Source organism: Cyprinus carpio, chromosome A15 (assembly GCF_018340385.1).
Source record: "Cyprinus carpio isolate SPL01 chromosome A15, ASM1834038v1, whole genome shotgun sequence".
In the NCBI taxonomy this organism is placed as follows: domain Eukaryota; kingdom Metazoa; phylum Chordata; class Actinopteri; order Cypriniformes; family Cyprinidae; genus Cyprinus; species Cyprinus carpio.
The window spans coordinates 10,661,541-10,683,778 of NC_056586.1; the positions used below are offsets into that span (position 1 = coordinate 10,661,541).

A 22,238-nucleotide genomic window follows, 5' to 3' on the forward strand; every position below is an offset into this window, starting at 1 on the left:
AGTTTCGAGACAAAAGCTGTACATACATGTTCTTTTTTTTTTTCTGAGTAGGCTACATGAAGTGTGTCTGTAAGCGTTTAAAGTGCTCAGTCAGAGCCAGTAATCACAAAACTAGTATTCAAATGTTATCCATTCAGACCTTGTTGCCTATTATTTGACTGGTTCCCTTATGAACGTACAGAAGAGGGAGTTCAAATGAAAGGACTGTTCTCCTGGGTGCACTGATGGGTGGTACAGCAGGGCTTGTGTTTAAGAAGCTTTGATAGTTGTATATTTAGGCTGTTGTCTTGGTTTACGTATAGGAATAAAATATCTTAAATTTGTCTAGACTATGTGGTGCACAAAGAACACTCGTGCACTCCCGTAAAAGCTCTACATGTGTCCTTATACAATGGCTAGGTTTGGATTAGCATGCTTGTATAACACTAGTATTATTTTTGCAGTATGCAATATGTGATTTTCAACATGTATGGAATCCCTGCTTCATTTAACATTTGCTCACATGTTCAATATACAGCATGTGTAGTTATTGTTAAAAATTAACAATAATTTTGTTTTATTACTATTAAAAATGTAAAAATGAATAATGTTGCTTTAGCAGCTAACTGGATTAAATTAAAGCTGAAGTACTAAAGTTACTCAAATTGAACAAATCAAATATAAATAAAAAATAATAAATGAAAGCTAAATGCAATTATTTAAAACAACATCTCCTACAAACAATAAAAATGACAAAAACTTTCCATTTACAGTCTGATTTATTTTCCTAGAATTATTTCTGTTAGCTTTTACACAATTAAATATATATCTGTTTAATATCTGTTTTTACTGGATTTCCAATTATTAAATCTAAAACTATTTTTAAAATACAGATAGTATTCAATGTATACTGCGCAGTATGCAGTAAGCAGTATACTAATTTGCCTTTCCAAACATAGCCAGTGCTTATGGAAATCTTGATCATTTAAAAAGGTTGGAAGTCTTAAATCCACTAGAGGGAGACAGTGTGTCTTGGAATGTGTTGGAGCACATTGCAGTCTTCACACTCTCTTGGCTTGGCAGTGAGAGTGAGTCACCCAGGCAGTGAAATCCAGTTTTTTGATATCTATTATTTTGTAACTCTACTTTACAAAAGGTCAATCTTTACCTGAATGGGATCAGATTGGAGTGAGACAAACTCTCCAATGAATATAGCACAATCATTTTAAAAGAGTGCAGGGTGTTTTTGGACAGCCCACGTAAGTACAGTAGAACAAATTCCCACTGCAAAATAAAGATGAACAATTGTGCATATAAAGGACATTTTATATTCCATATCTCATATTTTGTTTATATCAAGATCAAGCAGCCTGCCTGAAAATGCAGCTGTACATATTTACCATAAATTAGTAGCTGTAACATGTGACATGCATTGAAGTACGCTGAATGTATGTTGGCCTATTTGTTTAGTTTCCCTGCTATAACCCTTCAGATCCAGAGAGAAACACAGCCTGACGTGTGCAGATGCATGGCTCAGTGCTGCACTCTTAGGATGCGGTTTGCACTGCAACACTGCAGCTATGCAGTCTTGTTTCAGCGCAGCTGCTCTCCTTTCCAGACATTACTAACAAGCCCAGAGTTGGTTGATCTGAGCCAAGCATTCCAGCAGACATAAGCAACCAGACCAAGATATCTATGTGTCTAGAGGTACACGTTATACCAGTAGTTCTCAACTGGCTGCCAACCAAAAATTGATTGGAGGTCAGTTTTTACAGCACAAATGGAATGAAAAATACTGCTAAATGCATTATTCTAGCAAAATAGGCAAATAATCATGCAAAGAATTCTTTGGTATTTCGGCAAATCTTTACCTGCCACTTGGTAGAAGCAAGTCAAATTAGACAGACTCCATCATGGACAGGTTATATGACCTCCAAAACCATGAACAGAACTACATTAAATACTATATTTGGAGTTTCCAGTTTAAGAAATTCCAATGCTTGATTTTGAAGACATTATGGTTTACTTTTGTACGACAAGCTTTATTTATTATGCCACTTGATGTCCAATGCAAAGCAAAACCAGATGAGAACCACCACACTACTTCATTATCATTAAACATCTGATTAAAAATATTAATAATTAAAAAAAAAAAAAAGTTACAAAAAATAAGAAGAACAGGAATTGGATTAACACAACAGCTAAACATAGCAACAACAAAAAAATAAAAATAAAAAAAGAAGCTCTAATAAAAGTTCAAGTTGCCCATTTGCATACAACAGGTCATTCCCGAGAGCCTAGGCGGTCATGTATTTTATTATTATTATTTTTTTTTTTACATTTTCCTTTCTTTTTTTTATTACAGTATTGCTGATCTACGTAATCTCCTTGTTTATGTGACCGTTTAATCATAAATACACCAGCTGCAAATGACAAAAGGCAACAAGCTGTAAGAAGCATAACATGTTAAAACATTCTGCCAAAAATGAATCAAAGAGGCCATGTGAACAGCTCGAAAACAGTGAGGACACTCAACACTAACCACATTACTGTACAGTGCATCTGACAGACAGAGCGGCACCAAACCCTTTCTCCAAAGCACGGCTGATTTTAACACACGTCTATGGGCGCGGTTTAAAGGAATTAAAGTCTTCAATAATAAGGATTTCGCACTGCTCTGTCAAAAGCATCCCAAACAGTTGAGATTGCCAAAGCCCCTGATTTCTAAAAGAGAGTCAAGTGATTTGGAAGACTGCTAATATGTGCACATATAAGAGATCTAGCCATTCAAAGAGACAGATGATTCCTGTTCCTCTATTCTTAATATCACCACTGCAGCTGTTCAACTACATATTCAAATATCCTGCCATAAATTCTACATCGTTCATACTTTTCTTTACATATACAATGAGCATTCAAAACACTGTCACGTATCTCTTTATGTATAAAGTGCCCAGAAATGACCCTTCTGAACTCTGCCATAACTACAACCACTGGTACATTCATATTTGGGTTATGGCGGAAGACTAGCGAGGGTTTCATTGCATTTTTTTTATTAATTAATTTATTTGTATTTTTTTTGCGGCATAATCGCAAAGTGACATTCATCGCATGTTATGAATTTTTCAATGCATTTATACTTAAACCAGATAGTTCTAGTTCCAGAACATTTAACAAACCCCACAGGTATTTTCTGCCATTCGTGATTTTTCTTGAATTCGTATCAAGATCATCTATGAGAAGATTTGAGAGGTTTATGCTAATGCTAGTTACATGTGAACTGTAATTAGCCATTGAGAGGCATGTGAGGTATCACAATTCATTATATTTTATCACAGAAGACTTGTGTATTTCTACAATGATATGAAAACAGAAGTATTAGCATAGCATCTGTGAGGATTGGTGAAGTTTAGGGCACATACTGTAAGTTGCTGGCTCGCTAGTTCAGATGCCAAAATTCAAAATTAGCAGTTAGCAACAATGGCCGTATTGTGTCCTGTGAAGTGTGGATGTCATGATAAGCTTTACCAGTTAACTACAGTGGCCCTTCATGCCTGTATGTCGGATACGTACAAGATGAACTAGTGAGGATAACATTGTTTACAATGAGCACAGATTGATCAGTCATGTGAGAATAGACAGGAGAATACAATTCGGAGAAATTGATACATAGTACACTAGATGTACTGTATAAAATCGTTCACATGCATTAGGAAAAGTTATTGGTTATTTTGTTGAAAGCAGCATCAAAAGATCATTCATTTTCTACAGGGAGTTGGTTTCTGGGGATTGTCTTTATATTTTAATGTGTTTATTTTCTAGGGATTTTAATGTATTTATTTATTGTGGAGCTTGAAGCGTTTACAGGCACCTGTGTTTTATCTAAAGCAGAAAAAAATATCTGAATAGTAAATAAATATAATAAACCATGCTGGGCTGGATGCTGGATATACACCCCTTATCTGATTTTTATTTTTTTGTAATTTTTAATTTGTAATTTTTTTTTTTTTTTAGACAGCTTTTAGGCATGAAAAATACTCTACACAACCTAATTTTCAAACTTGAAATGTGTCGTCCATAATGTACTGCAGGTTTGTGTTGTATTATCAGCATTGCCACAAGAGGTGCTATTGCATCAAGTGTGATTCTGGCCTTCAAGTGCATCTGCATCCTGCTCTTTATGACCTCAATATCCCTTGTAAAATTAGTGGGAGTGGTTAATAATCAGACTCAGTTAGCTGCTTGAATTGGTGGTAAACATATTCCAATTTAAAGAGGCACCCATGGTGTGTATATGTAAATTATTTAATATTTTCCCAGAAAGGTGTTTCTGAGTTAGTTTTGCTACTGAGATTCCACCTCAGGATATTTTGGAATGCAGTTTGAAGATGTGTTTCGTTATGTGGGTCTTGTGCTGTTGAGGATATGGCAGTTCGTGAAGAAGGCAGTGTGTGTGTGTGCTGTGTCTCACAGACAAGAACAAAATGCAAGCACACCGAAGCATCTCCTATCATCTGCTATCTGAATATTTGTATGCCGCTTCAGTCCAGTGTGTGTGATCCAGCCTGCAGCACTTTGTATTTTTCATTAAGCACAATCTAAAATATATATTTCCACATAGCATTTTTTTTCTCATGAGATAAAGAGAATAAAACTGTCCATTATTATGACTTTCTTTCATTCTGTTAATGATTCTGTTATGCATGTACTGTATACATATGCTCATATATATACACACACATGCTCTTTTCATGCTTTTGGTGTCGGTTTGCTGTCTGCTTTGGATCCCGGGAGACCATTTTCTGTATTGTCATTCCCTGAAGAGCTCACAAGGCACTCTTTACTATAAGAAAGAGGAAAAATGACAAACATTGTAGGATCAATGACAAATATGAGTGTGGTTGCAAATTTGTCACTTGATTTGCTGAGCTAACCAGCCGTAAGCTTCTTGACTTTACTGTGTTTTGATTTATTGATTTATTTTATGTTTAATTTATATTATGTTGGATATAGAGAATGGAAGATGAGCATCCCAAGGTGTCTTCTATATGACATCTATTCATATATTTGTCCATCCATCCATCAAAATATCATGTGTTTAACATACCAAGTATAGTATCTAGTAGCTAAATATCTACCAAGTATCCAATTAGAAAACAAGGGCAGGTTAAAATGTGTTCATTTGTTTTTTTGTCTAGCCATAAAAACTATGGGAAGTTTCATTACTGTAAAGTTTTTGCCCAGGGTAAAACTTACTTCTTCTCCTGGACCTTGTTTAGAATGGCGAGGACTACAGCTTTCACCACCATGATGAGAATGATCAGACCTATGACCCCTCCAAGCACGGACACAATGATGATGGTTAATGTGTTGTCCACCTCTTTCACTGCGAAGACAGTAACATATTGAGAAGATCTGAGTGGGTAAACACCAAACGTAATGGGGGGGGGGGGGGGGGGTGAGGGGCGGGGGGCGGGGGGGGGTGGCTGAGGTGTGTTGATAGGTGTGGGGGGGGGGGTCGGTGGGTGGGGGGGGGGGGGGGGGGGGGGGGGCACACTTGAGGCCTTTTTGTAAAATGGAATATGGAGACTCACATTCGTCCACCACATAAAGAGTGAAAACTGCACTATGATTGCGGTCCTTCTCCTTGGGGTTGCGGGCGAAGCAGATGTACTGTCCTTGGTCCTCAAAGGTGACGTTATGCAGTAAGATGGAGATGTTACTCTGTTTGCTGGAGCCAACAAACTCCACCCGCTCATGATGGATTTTCACATTGGGTTCTATTCCTTCTGCTGGGATTATGGCCTCACAGAGCTGAGGGAAAGGATCATAGACAGTGCCATCAGAGAGTATTTGGACAATTAATCCACACCTTTTGTTTGCATGAACTGCATGAAAACAAGTATGTTTGAGACACAGCTAAATCTCTCACCTTAACCAATGTCCCATTGTCCTTGAACTGCCAGTTGAAGTAAAGGTTTTGAATGCCAATGCAGCTGGCATAAGTGCAGGGTAAGAGTACTGAACTTCCATTCATCACTTCTATGAAATGGACCTTCCCAGTATTCACCTCCAATGCCTGAGCGTACCACACTCCTGAGAGAAATGGAAGAAATGAGCACCAATCATCAAGCCAGCAAATACTTTTCCTAACAAGAACAATAATCAGTGATTGAGAGACATTAATATGGTTGATAGTACATCTCTAGATGTGTGTGTGTGTGTGTGTGTGTGTGTGTGTGTGTGTGTGTGTGTGTGTGTGTGTGTGTGTGTGTGTGTGTGTACGAAATCCAAAAAGTGTACTTCCCTACTATGCATAATAAAGCAGTTTGCCAAATGAGTACAATATCCAAATACTCAGTATTCACAATACATTAGCAACCAATACTCACATATCCTGTGTAATGTACTTTCTATTCATCAAACAAACAATAAATAAAGAAATAAAGAAACAAATAAAGAAATAAATAACAGTTTTCACAAAAAAAAAAAAAAAATACAGTATAGAAAACCTTTTCAATATTAATAATAATAAGACATGTTTCTTGAGCAGCAAATCATCATATTATAATGATTTCTGAAGCATCATGTGGCACTGAGTACCAGAGTAAAAATTCAGCCTTGCCATGACAGGAATTAATTACATTTCATAATATAATAAAATAGAAATAGCTTTTTTCTAAATTGTAATAATATATAATAATACTATTTTATTATTGATCAAATGTTCAAATAAATACAGCCTTTGTGAGACTTTTTTTTTTCTTCATGGTTTGTTTTTACATATTAGATTTGTTTTACCATCAGTTTTAATACTAATGCTTTTGTTTCAGTTTTTGATTCAGTTCATTGTAATCCTTTGCTTATAGTAAACACTCATGGCTATAAAAGGGCGTTTAAATCTCAGGAGACTGATAAAGATAGCGAGAGGAGGCAGTCTTTGGTTACATCGCACTTGTTGCCTTGCTCAGTGTTTTATCAACAGCTTTCTTTTACAAAAGAACTGACAGAAACATTCTCAAAACAGGACTTGAGTGTGTGACCAGCCTATTCTCCAAACACTGAAAAGAGAGCATTTATGACAGACACAAGGAACAGAACAGAGGCTGTTTACGGCAATCCGTTTAACTTTTAATGTTTTAAAACTACTAGTATCTATTTTCTTGCTACTAGTACTTATTTTTAGATAGTAGTATCTTTTCCATTATGTACTAGTACTTATTAATTAGCTACTAGTGCGTATTTTCTTTAGGTATTAGTACCTTTTTAAAACATACTAGTACTTATTCATTAGATATACAGTAGTACCTAAATGAAATAGATACTATTTATTAGATACTAGTATTATATTTCAATGGTAAACTGTAAAATATGGTTGCCAGGAATTTACAGGATTAAAAAGAGCATTATTTTATAATAAATTACTGTAGTCAGAAATTTACTGTGAGATCAGTGTCTTTTATTGATGGATGTTTGTGGATGGTTCTTTCACAATAGTGAAGCAACTGCTGATACATCATTAAAAGATGTGACATCAATAATTGACATAAAAAACACAACAATGGTGATGCTCGACAAATATAAAACAACAGTTACAACATAAACCAAAATTACAAAAATAAACCAACAACAAATAGATCTAGAAACTAAGTCATGCACACCAGCCAAACAACCACAGTGTAATATACAGGTCCTTCTCAAAAAATTAGCATATTGTGAAAAAGTTCATTATTTTCCATAATGTAATGATAAAAATTAAACTTTCATATATTTAGATTCATGCACACCAACTGAAATATTTCAGGTCTTTTATTGTTTTAATACTGATGACATTGGCATACAGCTCATGAAAACCAAAATTCCTATCTCAAAAAATTAGCATATTTCATCCGACCAATAAAAGTAAAAGTGTTTTTAATAGAAAAAAAGTCAATACCTTCTGAATAATTATGTTCAGTTCTAATCTCAATACTTGGTGGGGAATCCTTTTGCAGAAATGACTGCTTCAATGCAGCGTGGCATGGAGGCAATCAGCCTGTGGCACTGCTGAGGTGTTATGGAGGCCCAGGAGTCTTCGATAGCGGCCTTAACCTCATCCAGAGTGTTCATTGCAGCTCTCAACTTCATCTTCACATTAATATTCAACAGATTCTCTAACATGTCAGGTGAGCAGAGAGTTAAAGGCCAAAAAGCACAGTAATACCATGGTCCAGTAAACCATATACCAGTGGTTTTGGCACTGTGAGCAGGTGTCAGGTTGAATGAAAAACAAAATCTTCATCTCCACTAAGCTTTTCTAGCAGATGGAAGCATGACTAGTGCATTTAAATAAAAAAATAAAATAATAGCTAATGCAGCTTGACCCTAGGCCCTTGATCTTACCCTACAGTGGACCTACACCAGCCAGCTGACATGGCACCCCAGTTCACAAACTTGACTGTTTCTTAAATTGACACTGGAAAAAGAGGCCATTTTGGCATTTCCTTCTCCCCAGTTCTTCCTCCTGACTCTGGCACCTTGATTTCCGAATGACATGCAAAAATTTGCTTTCATCCGAAAAAAGTACTTTGGACCACTTTATAAAACAGTCCAGTGCTGCTTCTCTGTAGCCCAGGTCAGGCAGGGGTGTGGTTGTTTTTTTTTTGGTTAGAAAGCGCATGTGCTGTGTGGGTTTGGATGTTTTTTTTTCTAGTACTGAGTCAGTTGATTGCTTAGGTAGGTCCTTGATTGATAAATCTGTGTGGGGACTGTTTGTTCAGAAATTTCTTTGTGTCTTACCTCTCGCTTGTATAGGGTGTTTGATGATGGCCTTCTGGACAGCAGTAAGGTCGGCAGTCTTACCCATGATTGCGGTTTTGAGCACAATGAAAAGGCTGGGAGTTTTTAAGAGCAGGGTTCAGGAAGATTTGCAGCTTGTTTAGAGTTAATTCTTGTCAGATGCTTAGGTTAATAGCTCGTTTAGAGAACCTTTTCATGGATGCTAATTTTGAGATAGGAATTTTGGCAATTTTCATGATGAGGTATGCCAAAATCTCAGTATCAAAAAACAATAAAAGACCTGAAATATTTCAGTTGAATGTGCAATGAATGCACAAAATATGAAAGTTCAGATTTTTATCATGACATTATGGAAAATAATGAACTTTTTCTCTCATATACTCCACAATATGCTAATTTTTTGAGAAGGACCTGTATATTTGAATTTATTTTATTTGTTTTCAATTTTTGTATTTTATTTGTTTTGATTGTTTTGACTATCATTTGTATCATTTGTCTCATCTCCAGCCAACAGCTTCATGATGGTTCATTAATGTATTTATTTCCCCATTTTTAAAAATAAAAAAATAAATAAATACAAAAAAAAAAAAATAAAAAATTGTTTCTATTTTATCAGGTATATATAAAAAAAGCAGATTTATAGGTTATATATATAAGTATATATATATAGTCCTAAGTGTGCATATCAGAATGCTGTATGTCATGAAAAGCAACCAGGGGCTAATTCAAAACGAAAGTCAGCATCCTCTATGCCCCAGGTTACTAACGAAAAAAAAGTATAGCCGATCATTTTTTTTTTCTTAACAAGTAAAGCATAATTATTAAAGTGTTTGGAACTCCCTTTTTTCTTATTGGGATAAGTATTATTTTTTGTTATTAAGAATCTATAGTTTGGGATATATATTTTTATTTTAGTAGATAAAGAATAGCTAGTATTAGAAATTGGTTTTTAACTTTTTATATATTATTGTGTCTAAAAAACTAAGTACTAGCATGAAAATAGATACTAGTACATTTAAATAATAAAATAAAATAATAAAATAATTCAGCTTGCCATAGGCTATTTGTATCTTACCCTACAGTATGTGCTAATGTGCCAACATGATGCATAACAGTTCACAAACTTGTTACATTATTTGTTTCATTACATTAAGAGTATTTCACATGTGGAGTGATTAGTTGTTTTATGCAGAGTTGTTTTCTGACCTCAGCTCTGGTATTTGTAGCATGTGTCTGAGAGCCACTGTGGGAAGGACTATTTATAAATGCATCCAGTATTTAATTTCACAGTGAATCTGATCATGTGGTCATACAGCAAGATATTCTGTGATGTTCTTACTTTTTGTAGTTTTCAAATGTAGTTGACTTGACATCTCTGTGGTGCGACATGCAATATTTTTTTTCTCTATATATTTCTGAATTTCTTTTTTTATTTTATTATTTTTGTAGGAGTTTTTAGAAATTGTGAAAAAGTAGGTTATGGTGTGTTATGATCAAATAGCCTTGTACAGCACAATAGATAAAGCTGGTGGTTAAGAGCAGGGTTCAAGGAAGATAACAGCTTCACCAAGGCCATGCCTGCCTCTTGTCTGCTGCTTTCTGGCTATTGATCCCTATAGCTCTCTCATGGAAGATGGAAGACCAGCCATTATAAGGCAATTATTCATTGATGAGGTTAACAGCTTCACCAAGGCCATGCCTCAAAAACTGTAATCACATTGACTTACAAGTGATATCTCTAAACTTCACATGCACACCTCTGATACTGTCAGATGGATGTACCCACAATTCCTTACCTCTCCTTTTCTCTCATAATAAAATAAATTCAAAATATGTTTCTATCAATTTTTGAGGTCTCTGTCCTTTGGTCAACTTTATGTTCTGATCTGATTTAAACGTGTCATACCAAAAATAGTATTTTAGTTTTTCATGAAGATTTTGAGAAATGAGACAAGAAGCATTTATTGTATTTTTTTAATAATAATAATAATAATAATAATAATAATAATAATAATAATAATAATAATAATAATGAAAAGCAGCATAAGTACGGCTGATGTCCCTTAACTAACTACATTTTAATTAATTAATTTATTTTAGGGTTTGAAGATTAGACAGATAGACACCCTTCTACATCCCTAATCCTATCCAATACCTAAACTTATCAAGTACCTTATAAATATTAATAAGCAGCAAATTAGGAGTTTACTGAGGCAAAAATTGTAGTTAATTGTTTGTTAATAGCGAGAATTGGATCTTAAAATAAAGTGTGACCCATGTGTCCAACATGTTTTAAGATAACATGTTTTAGCATTTGATAATAGACATTGCTAACATGATTTATCATGCTACTATAGCGCTTGTTGCTACCATGTTTATAGAACGTTTTATCAAATTATTAGCATGTTTCTCAAATGTTTCTGGGATTCTATATCATGTTTTACGGTTTTTGCTAACACGTTCCTAGCATGTTTTAACACAGTCCTAACTGTTTCAACATGTTTCTAGCATGTTTCTAGCATGTTTTAGCACATTGTTGGCATGTTGTTTGCATGTCTTAAGGTGCAGTCACATTTTCGGCAAGATTTTGGCAAAAAATCCCAGTGTCTATTGTCAATACTGTAGCGAATCTGCATGTCGTACTTGATCATGTTGTAAAATCTGCGTGGGGAAATCTTTCGCTCTCTCTTGCAAAATTCCAGATTGAATGGGTTTCTAGTAAAATGGCTGGATTTGTAAATTCCTTCAACAACAGTAAATGACTGAAGTGTCTTGTGCATTGTTAGTATACTGTTAGCCCAACATAATTGACACAACATAAATTAATAGGCCTGCAATTTTTATTAGTGCAGAAAATGTGAAATTGAGAAAAATGCAACTATCTATTTTGGCACCTATTACAGAAGCACATGTCTTTTTCTCTGCAATCCGGCAAATCGTTTTATTGCTTTCCATAGAAAACAATTAATGACTTAACAGCCCAGTGGTTTTGGTAATTAATCTAACCACAGAAACCTTGGAACAAATGATGAACAAGACCTCTCATTGCTGTGGATAGCATACCTTCAGCAATGTGGATCAGCTCACATAGTACTCTACCCACCTAATGGGGAGGAAGCAGGATAGATGTTATTTTTGCTAAACACCACAAGACGGAATGCTCATAGGGGAAAGTCTGCCAAACTGTGCTGTTCCTTGCTCTGCAAATGTAATTTTATACATTTAGCAGACTTACAAGGAATACCAACATTAGAAACCTCATGGAAAGAAATGATGACTAAATCGGCGGATTACTTGTGTGTGTCCATCACAAGACTTAGTGCATGGAATCTAAAAGCTGTTTTAATTATACTCTAACCTTCATTCCCATATCCTCAATTCCGTTTCATCATTTTCACTGCCATCATGTTTGGATAAATCCCTCAACTTAATTATTAATCCCTACAATGTTTTCATTCAGTCACTGTGGAATTTAATTAAAAGCCAACATCATTTTAAGAATACAATACCTGAACCCCATCTCCCCCACTCTCTAGCTCTCTGTTGTTAAATTTATTGCCTTTGTCTGCTGGCAGTTGACCACAGCTGTCCTTGGGGTCCTATTTCATTTATAGAGTGAATCGAGGCACCCTGTATATTCACTCTGACCATTTGGTGCGGGTGACATGCCATATAGGCCGCGATGGCATTATCAAAACCATTGCAGATTGAGAGAGTTCATAAAGCCTGGCCTCTGGGTGGATCTGTGATGCATTAACTTCATTTTCAGAATGATTTTTTTCCAGCTGGTGAAACACTGACATCCAATCAGTATCCAACAGACATTATAGGGCACTTGCAGAAGTCCGTTGCAATGGTCACTTCATGAAAGTGATTTCCATTTGTGATCATGTGATCTTCGGTTAGTAAATCTTGCGATGCATTTTAAAGTAAATTTGGATAGGCACATACAAACGTAAATAGAACAGGCTAATTAAATTTGTTTTTATTTTAATGTAATACAAAATAGTTTGCGTCAGTGATAGGAATATGATTCAACACGGTACTGCAAGCAAGTTTAAGCAAGTTTAGTTTGAAAAGTTTAATAGTAAATAAGACACAAATAGACAGTATTTGAATAAAATGATAATAATAAGCATGTGCAGCGTTGTCAAGGTAACATTTGGTCAATCATTTCCTATGCCAAGGGAGTTCCAAACGCTTATCCGAGACAATAATGTCCTTCCCCCTTTAAAGAACACACTCCAAGGGCTCTGCACTTTAAAGGAAGTTGGGCAAAGGGATGCTCACTTCCATTTAGAATTCACCCATAGTCTCAGCCTCAGATGTCACACCCACAGACCACTGACTGAACGTCTGATGCATATTGCCAAAGTCACTTTAAGGTAAGTTCATTCGGCAGCCATCTTTGAAATGCCTGAAATGTGCAGCTCCTATTGCTCTGAATGGGGAAACATCAAATTCTCCAAAACTGTTCACCAAATTAAGTTTCATTTTTGAAATCACCAATGAAATCAGACAACAACTGTCTCATAATTGTTGTTTCTTTTGCTCAGGTAGTATTTAAAAAAGCTTATTTTTCAGGTTAGACCAGCCAGTGCGTATGCACAGTCCTAAGTGTGCATCTCAGAATGCTGTGTGTTACTGTAGCAACCAGGGGCTAATTCCAAACGAAAGTGAGCATCTCTATGCCCCACTCCCTTCGAAGGGCAGAGCCCTTGAAGTGTTTCTTTGAAGGGTGTAGTGCATTACTGTATTATATAAGTGTTTGGAACTCCCTTGGCGAAGGGAATGACTAACAAAATGTTACCTTGACAATGCTGAGTGTGTGTGCAGCATTCATCACTCCATCAGTTGTTGCAAATAATTATTTCTTCTTATTATTATTTTATTTAAATACTGTCTAACTGTGTCTTATTTACTCTTCAACTTTTTAAACTAAACTTGGTTGAACTTGCTTAAACTACAGTCTTAAATCATTCTATCACTGACAAAAAATATTTTGTATTACTTTAAAACAGACAAATATAATTTGTCTAAATCAACCTTTAAAAAGCATCTCAAGATCTCCTAACCAAAGATCACATGATCACAAATGGAAATCACTTCCGTGGAGTGACCATCGCATGTTCCCTTTGCTAACAGACTTCTGGAAGGGTCCTTTGTGAAGGGATTCATTTGGAATGTCCCTACAAATGGTGTCCCCATCCCGAAGTGCCCTTCAAGGGCACATAAAAATTGGTACTGTAAAATATGTTTAAAATTGGATTTCAAGCCAAGCCACGGTGTTATATTTATGTGCCTTTGAAAATCCCAGAGAAAAGCTTTAAATCACCTTTAAATATTTTATTGGCACATTATTATACTTACAACAATATTTGTTGTAAATTACTTTTAGTGTGACTTTAGTTGTTTTGCATTTTTACCTACAACACAATAGAGAGGTATAGAATCCTTTAAATGCATTTTAAACAGTTTAATTGGTACCCGCCCCCCCCATCTCCATATTGTGACTTACATATGGAAAGATTTTGTTTAAAAATAATGCCAAAAACTTTATTTCCATACTTAAGTGAATATCTCTAAACTTCACCTTGCCCCCTCTGTACTTTAACTGTTATGTACCCACAATTCCTTACCTCAGAACTCTAAAATAAAATAAAATATAATAAAATTAAATTAAATTAAATTAAATTAAAATAAAATAAATTAAATTAAAATAAAATAAATATATGTGTATATATTTTTGATTTTAAAAAAAAACAAGTTTAGTTGCAGCATAAAATTTTTAAGTATAATCAGATTGGCTGATCAAATATCAACTTAAATAATATTAAAATGAATGGAAGTTTAAATTAGTTGAATTATTTTGGTGAGTTTAAGTAGTCAAAATGGAATGTTAACATTACTTAACATCCAACTGTTTTTCTTCTCTCTTTACCTCCATTCACCCCATTTCTTTCCATTGGCCCTAATTCCCCCTGAGAAACTCTGAGTGCAGTCTACAGGAAAAGAGGAAGGAGCTACGGTTTACAGTAATGCACTGGCCCTTTTCTCTTTTAATGTATTGACTGCAGCATTGCACTGAGATGGGGAGCTCATCTTTCTGATCATATATCCACAAGCCACTTTGTCAAGTGGTTTCCATATTTATTTGATGGATGACTTGCAAACATTTGGTCCAGCTTGTTTATTATTATTATTATTATTATTATTATTATTATTATTATTATTATTATTATTATTATTATTATTATTATTATTATTATTATATTTTTAGTCATGTAGATTCCCATAGAAAAGAAAAGACTGAACAACGAGATGTCTTATCTAAATAAATTACTCTAGATATCTTCTAGATTCTCTTGTAGATTCTACTTCCCATATTGCTCTCTTGAGACCTCAGTAAACTCACGTCACACTAGAAGTTTAGTGTCTCAGACTGCGCTCAGGTTTGCCAAAGAGTAAAACTCTGAAATAATAAATCATAAGTCAATGAAAATGTAAAAAAAAAAAAAAAAAAAAAAAAAAATTTTATTTTAATGTCCAGGACCAAATTATCTCTAAGTATTTGTATGTATACTGTAAGCCTTTTACACCGTGTGTTTTGTAAAAGGCCCCTCTTGCCACCTCATACATTTATATACAATATATATACAACTTGAATGATTTATTTGAATGATTTATTTTCACACAAAATATGTTGCTCCATTATTGTTCAAATATATATATTGAACAATAATGGAGCAACATATATATATATATATATATATATATATATATATATATATATATATATATATTAGCCTTGTTGTACCCTATATTTAAAATGGCAAAAACACCTAAAATCACTAAAACTAAAATAGAAAAGTACTGCAGTAGTATAATGATAACAAACAACACTGCTTCAGACTATATTAGCATAGTATAATTATACATTTTGATAATTAAATGTAATAATATGTAATTTAAAAATATGAATTGTTATTAAAAATATTTAATTAATTAAATAAAGGTGTTTGTTAAAAGCCCATAAATTGATCAAATTTTAGACTTGCCAATAAATAAATAAATAAATAAATAAATAAATAAATAAATAAATAAATAAATAAATAAATAAATAAAATCTTATGCATTCTTAAATTAGAACTTAAAAGTTTAAAAGAGAATGATATTATTGAGTCATAGATCTGTTTCATAATAATCAGATCTTCCCCTTAAATCTACACCCACTAATTCCACTGAGTATCACTCCAGAGAACAAAACTAATTAAAGCAAACAACCCCCCTTTCTCCCATCACTCTGCCCCTCATAAACATCTTTCTCTCTCCCTTATTCAGGCCACCAATTTTCAGCCAGCTATCATATCTCATTATCTCTATCTCTGACAAGCCATTCCCTTGACTATAAGTTAAAGTTCCTCACTGCAGAGTCAAGGAAAGACAGCAAATAATGTAACAGTTGTTAACAGATTTAGTTTCATTTGATCTTATATGTGTTATAGTAGTGAGCTATGCTAAAATGTCAAAATGTGTTATATGTTGAAATATATATATATATATATATATTTGTATATATATATATGCATTTAGCAGACACTTTTATCCAAAGCGACTTACAGTGCATTCAGGCTATCAATTTTTACCTATCATGTGTTTCCAGGGATCAAACCCCCAACCTTGAACTTGTTAACACAATGCTCTACCACTTGAGCTACAGAAACACTATAAGATTGTGTTAATATATATTGTGTTAATATATGATTCAATATATATATATATATATATTGACAGGTGCAGGGACATTTATTATTATTATTATTATTATTATTATTATTATTATTATTATATTTTTATGTTGACAGGTGCAGGGACATTTATTATTATTATTATTATAAATTTGATTCTGTAAAGTTCATTTAAAATGTATGTATGAATGTTTGTTTAAATTTGATAGTGACCATTTCAATTAAAGACTGATTGATTATATGTGTGTGCTGTTCATTTATTTGGACAGTGAGATACATCAGATATTCAGATGTTTTACAATCGGTCATAAGATGCCAAAAAATGAGTTATTTATTTGTTTTTGAATAGTTTGTGAGTTGAAAAATTTATTTTGATTTAGATGTGTCAATGTTTATTGGGTTTCATATATGACTGGGTATTGGCACAATGTCACAACTGAGTTGATTCTGATTCACAAGCTCTTGGTTTGTAACTCCTTGTAGTTTAGGAATTGATATTGGGTTGATCAGTAAAGGATATTTTTACCCAGCAATGCATTACAACAAAAAAAGTGGATGTTTTGTTAGATGTAACTTAAGTGTATTTAAATAAATAAATAAATAAATAAATAAATAAATAAATAAATAAATAAATAAAGTGCATTTAGAAATTTCTATACCTCACCTTCCACCCCTTATAGAGAATCAATACCCATAATACATACCACAAACCTTAATGTGCAGTGGTATTAGGTTCATATTGCAACTTAACAGGACAAATGGGGAATGGAGGGAGAAAGAAAGAGAAGTTGAGTGAGAGGAAGAGAGAGGAGAGTGATGTCTAACTATATCTACTCTCTGTAACAGGACTCCATGTCTGGTTCAGAACAGCCTGTGACATCAGCATATCATGAACATACTTCAGAGCCGGCAGCTCTTACTGTTGGATTAAACCAAAGTCTCTGTAAGGCCAGTCAGTCCAGCTGGTGGTCAGAGGGCTGCTATTTTGTAGTCACGCAAATAAACTCTGTAAACTTTGATTACAATGTGTCCCCTTTATTTCTGTATACTCTTAAGTACAATGTTATTTTATATTATCTGTAAATAAAATCTTTAAATGTTAAACAGCCTTTGAATGTTAAAATGGTTATTTTAATTCATAAATTGCTGTTATGAAAAAAAAAAAAAAAAAAAAAAGCGGTGTAGAGAATGTCCACACACAGACTGTGGGCATAAGTAAAAAGTTCAAGAATTGACTGCAACAAATGTTCAATGAAAAGCAGCTAAAGCCTCCTTGAAAAATGGCTAAATATCGCTAGATGATGTCATGTGCTTATTAGCATGTCCATGACGTCATCATTCTAGAATTGCATTCTGCCTAGAGTCAGCTCTTAACATCTGTGCTCACATACTGTATTTTAAAACATCCGAATTCCCAATAAAGCTGTTCTCATTTACATATCTGTCTCTTTTTGTGGAATGAGTATGAAATAGTGACTGAAATGCAACCCATTATGACGGTTTCTTCCAAGCTGCATTTATGCACTGCTAAAATCCTGATTTATAACTACAACATTGCCTGACATGTTTGTATCTCATACATGCATTAAATGCACAAAACAGGGGAAAGGAAGAAGCTAAAGAAAGTTGCTAGATTTGTTGTGTGTGCCTTTTGAAAGAAGTTGCTAAAAGGGGTATGAAAGGTCACTAAATCTAGCAGCTGTTGCGAAGCTGGCAACACTGACAGCCACTACTTATAAGTAAGATACTGGCCATGTAATCAAGTGGGTCCTGTTTAGTTATGTTGCTAATTTTCAGTGATGATAAAGGTTCTGCTCAAGGTTTCAGACGTGAGCTCCTAATCATGTTTGTCCTAATCACTTTGAGGTGTGAGGAACTAGTGACAGTAGAGGAGATACCACAACTGCTCTTTACACGCTCTGCATGCCATGACATTACACACGTGTGCTCTTGGACTATTTATAGAGCCTTACTCTTATCCACTTGTTTATTTACCTACAGATTGCACAGGACAAACTGTGTTGACATTTAATACAATCAATGTTGATTTAGTACTATTAGACATCTGTATTGTACTTACAGAACGGTTTTAAGAGCCATTTTTACCATTTCACTTCTCTGTCTTTCAAGATCTTCCAGGCCTCTGCGTATTCCCCTGCCACTAAAAAGTCTCAGCGCATAATCATTGTCAAAGCCGATTGGCTTCACCTTGACAGGTATGTAAATCCTCTTTTTTTCACAGGACTGGTGAAGTATCAATTCTTCGGTTTCATAAGTATTAAATACTATAGGCTTTTAAACAATGTGTTTTTTTTCTTCTTACAGACATGGATCTGATTAACTCTGATAATATATGAATTTTATGGGCTATATGGGTTGTTTATATCGCAATTAACCTCACATTCTATCAACTGCAGGCACACCGACAGGACAAATTGTAATCAAACCACCAGGAAAACTGTAATTTGTCAGGATGATGATTCGCCCCTAAGTGGCCCCTAAGTTTGCCCCTTACTTCTCATAACCTGACGGATGTGCCGCGAACATATAACAATACATCATACCTCCCCGAGTCCACTAGGAACTCTGCAGAGGATGCATATTAACTGCCTGAGTTCATGCTATGAATGAGAGAGTGAAAATGGCCTAGTTTAATGGCCTTTAATTCATCTTCACAAGCAGTAAAGGAAAAAGGGGATGGGGTTAGCTTGAAAGAATCAGGCCCACCTGCTCATAAGAATTAATGTAATTCAGTGGCAAAATTCAGTTAGCTCAGCATACTGTTGTGCAGTGTGATTCAAGACCCGCACAGCACAATACATCATAAAGACACTCTAAAGCAGAAAGCCACACGTCCCACAAACATCCTGCAGCTAAGGTAAAGCGAATGTCTTGTACAGTGAGATCATCAGATGTTGATGTAAAACGTAAGTGCAAAAAAGATAAATACTGTAAAGGCTTTTTCATGACTGTAACCAAAATGTTCAAGATCTGGGGTACCATATGTACAAGAAGTACAAGAATCAGTCATTGAAAAACCCTTATCAACTGGCCGCTAATATGAAAATCGGGGGAGGACTTGTTCCCCCTCAAACTCTATTTAGTTACACCCCGATTTTTAAGAGTAAAATGGACATGCAAGGCTGGAAGGACAATTGAAAAGAAAAGGCAAATCACCAGAGAATATTAGTCACTTAATGAGATAAACTTAATCCGTTGGCGATGAAAATGTTAAACATGAACATAGACCAAACTGCACAAGTGTGTCTAATGATCACCATCGATATCAGCCAATTTAAAATGTCTCTTGATGTGTACCAGGTACTGACACTTTACGTGATTTTTTTCCCCACCCTCTATAGCTCTCTTTGACAAGAGGTAGGATCCTGAAGGATCCTGATCCTCCCAGTCTGTAGCTTCTCGAGACTTAGAAACTTGAGATGTTTCAATAAATCAACCTCCACAAACAGCAACAAGTATAACCCAGCTTGTTTGGTCCTCTCGACTTGTGTAAGCCATGCAAAAACTGCAGCATTTTTGCAGCCACCCACTACGAAAGCGTAGGACGGTGGGCTCAAGAGTAAACAGCTAGAGAGAGGGACAAGGTTGGTATAGCAGGGGAATGATTGCAAGAGACTCACCAATCAGAAGTGTGATGACCAGACCGGCATGGACTAAATCACCAGACCGCGCACACCTGTGCAAAAATGATCGTTTATTTTGCAACTCCATGTCAGTCTGTCTGCCCACTTGTGCCTGTCTGTCCCTGGTTGAGTTCTCCGCTGTTCAGTACGTTTTGGGTGGGAGGGGCCACACAGGACCCGGCAGGAAATCAAAACAGAAAGACAAGACTTTCAGCTGGGGAAGTCTTGCGGAGTATCTCCCTGTCCTTGATCCTCCTTTGCAGTGTGTCCTGATAAGGGAGGAAGAGGGAACTAGAGAGCAAGAAATACGGAGGCAGCACCTGATTCGTTGCTTGATCTTCAGATCAGTGGCTCTCAGTTGCCGGCAGTGTCTCGCTGATACTCTTTCTCACTCACCGTGGTTGTAGACGCAGAAAACGCTGCATTCATTCAGCAGCAGCTGCAGCCCTCCACTTTCAGTCTGGGGAAGAGACTGTCGGTCTTACCCCTGAATAGGTGCCGCATGCTGGGATGAGTGGCCAGAGGAGGGGTGGAGGGGGGGCGGTGTGTGTCTGTAGCCGGTGCAGGAAAGAATGAGCCACTGCAGAGGCACGGGATGAGTGAGAGGGAGAGAGAGAAAGACGGAGAAAAATAAGGGAGGGTGGGAGAGTGTATGAGGTGGGGATGGGTGTATGTTGGGGGGGGGGGGGGTGCTGTCTTTTAGACTAATCACATCTGTGGAGATCATAAAACCTTCAGTGTGACCGTTTATAGCCTGTGCTTGTGAGTATAGGATTCTTTCTTTCTGCCCATATCTGTTTCAGTATCGGTTGTATGATTTCTTCAGTTCCGTCTGTTCTGTTCTCATTATTTTACATTTACTGCTGCCTTCTGTATTTTGCCCTCCCTACTTTTTCTTTCTAAGTTATCCCCACAAAAATATTTCATTGCTCAGAGGTTGCTCTTTCACATCCCAGGAGCAAGGTCAGAAATTAAACATTATTTAAAATGTGGGGACAAAAATGTCCACGTAATAAATTCCCTTTTATTTATGTTATATATAATTTTATATATTTCAGTTTTCATTTTCCTGTTGTATTTTAAGTCTTTCTTATTGTAGGAAAAGTACAGGGATCTCATATTTTCCAACAAATAAAAGTCACAAAAAATACAAGTGCTTTTAAACAATTATGTGACTTAAATCACAGACAGACATTGTAATTATGAGATATTTACAATTTAAGAAAGGTTTAGAATTTATTTTTATTTTATTTTATTTTTTTGAAAGAAAGGAAAGAAAGATAAAAATGCTGCTTAAAAATATTTTGCACTGTAAATATTTTAAGACTAAAATACAGTGTAGTTATTATTATTGTTGTCCAGTGGGAAAATATTGTCCCTTTAATAAAGAGATTAATTTCTGACAATTCTCAGGAGTGTTTGCCTCCAATATTTCTCCTAGAATTCCATCAGTGAAATTAAAATAGACTCAAATTGTCAATATAAAGTAATAATAACGAGCTAGCAAATTACCAGCGATAACATAGCCAAGATAATCTTTGGTATCTTGGCAAATCTGAGTATAGTTTGAGACATTGAGACCTCCTTTGAAACTCTGTAGAGATTTTATTTTATTTTATTTCCCCGTGAAGAAAAATTTGAGAAGACATCTGAGAAGCAGCATTTCATCTTATTGCTATATACGAAAAATAATTATGAATTAATATCTACCTCTGTCTGTTCCTCTATTTGAAACTTTGCTAGGCTTTAGTAAAACCAACCACAAACCATTTTAGTAAAACCAACCACAAACCATCCTACAATGCATGACTGGATCAATGATTAAGGTTCCGGGAAGAGAAGCTGGATCACTAAAATACTATGATGGTTCCATAATGCTAAGTAATGGACACTGGCTGTTTGTGTTCAAAAGTCCCTTTATATGTATTTATATCCTGGTCCCAGCTGAGCTCATTCAGGATAGCAAATGTATTATGTGCATAATTTATGATGCCATTTTATTTTCTGTAGTAATGCATCCAGCTATTGTTTATTTTAGCAGTTTTGTATCTTTTCTTTTCATCCATAGTGGGCTATTTTAGAACTTTGT

General features: G+C 35.2%; 1 protein-coding gene across 1 annotated transcript; it reads right to left on the minus strand.

Annotated features, from left to right (window-relative positions):
• Positions 1–185: 185 nt before the first annotated feature.
• Positions 186–20,742, minus strand: LOC109112818 (sodium channel subunit beta-4-like). The gene is made up of 5 exons (XM_042770983.1): positions 20,147–20,742; positions 5,912–6,075; positions 5,574–5,793; positions 5,236–5,365; positions 186–4,822 (listed from the first exon to the last, which is right to left on the minus strand). Exons 1-5 carry the CDS (start codon positions 20,235–20,237, stop codon positions 4,729–4,731), a joined length of 699 nt encoding a protein of 232 aa, XP_042626917.1. The 5' UTR covers positions 20,238–20,742; the 3' UTR covers positions 186–4,728.
• Positions 20,743–22,238: the final 1,496 nt, after the last annotated feature.

What these genes read in the sequence shown, in the direction of transcription:
- LOC109112818 (XM_042770983.1), bottom strand. Translation starts at nt 20,237, where the DNA reads ATGGAGTTGCAAAATAAACGATCATTTTTGCACAGGTGTGCGCGGTCT. An exon ending in ACAATGGGACATTGGTTAAG is followed by an intron (nt 5,794 to 5,911) that starts GTGAGAGATTTA and finishes CCTTTCCCTCAG; the next exon opens with CTCTGTGAGGCCATAATCCC. An exon ending in TCTTTATGTGGTGGACGAAT is followed by an intron (nt 5,366 to 5,573) that starts GTGAGTCTCCAT and finishes CTGTCTTCGCAG; the next exon opens with TGAAAGAGGTGGACAACACA.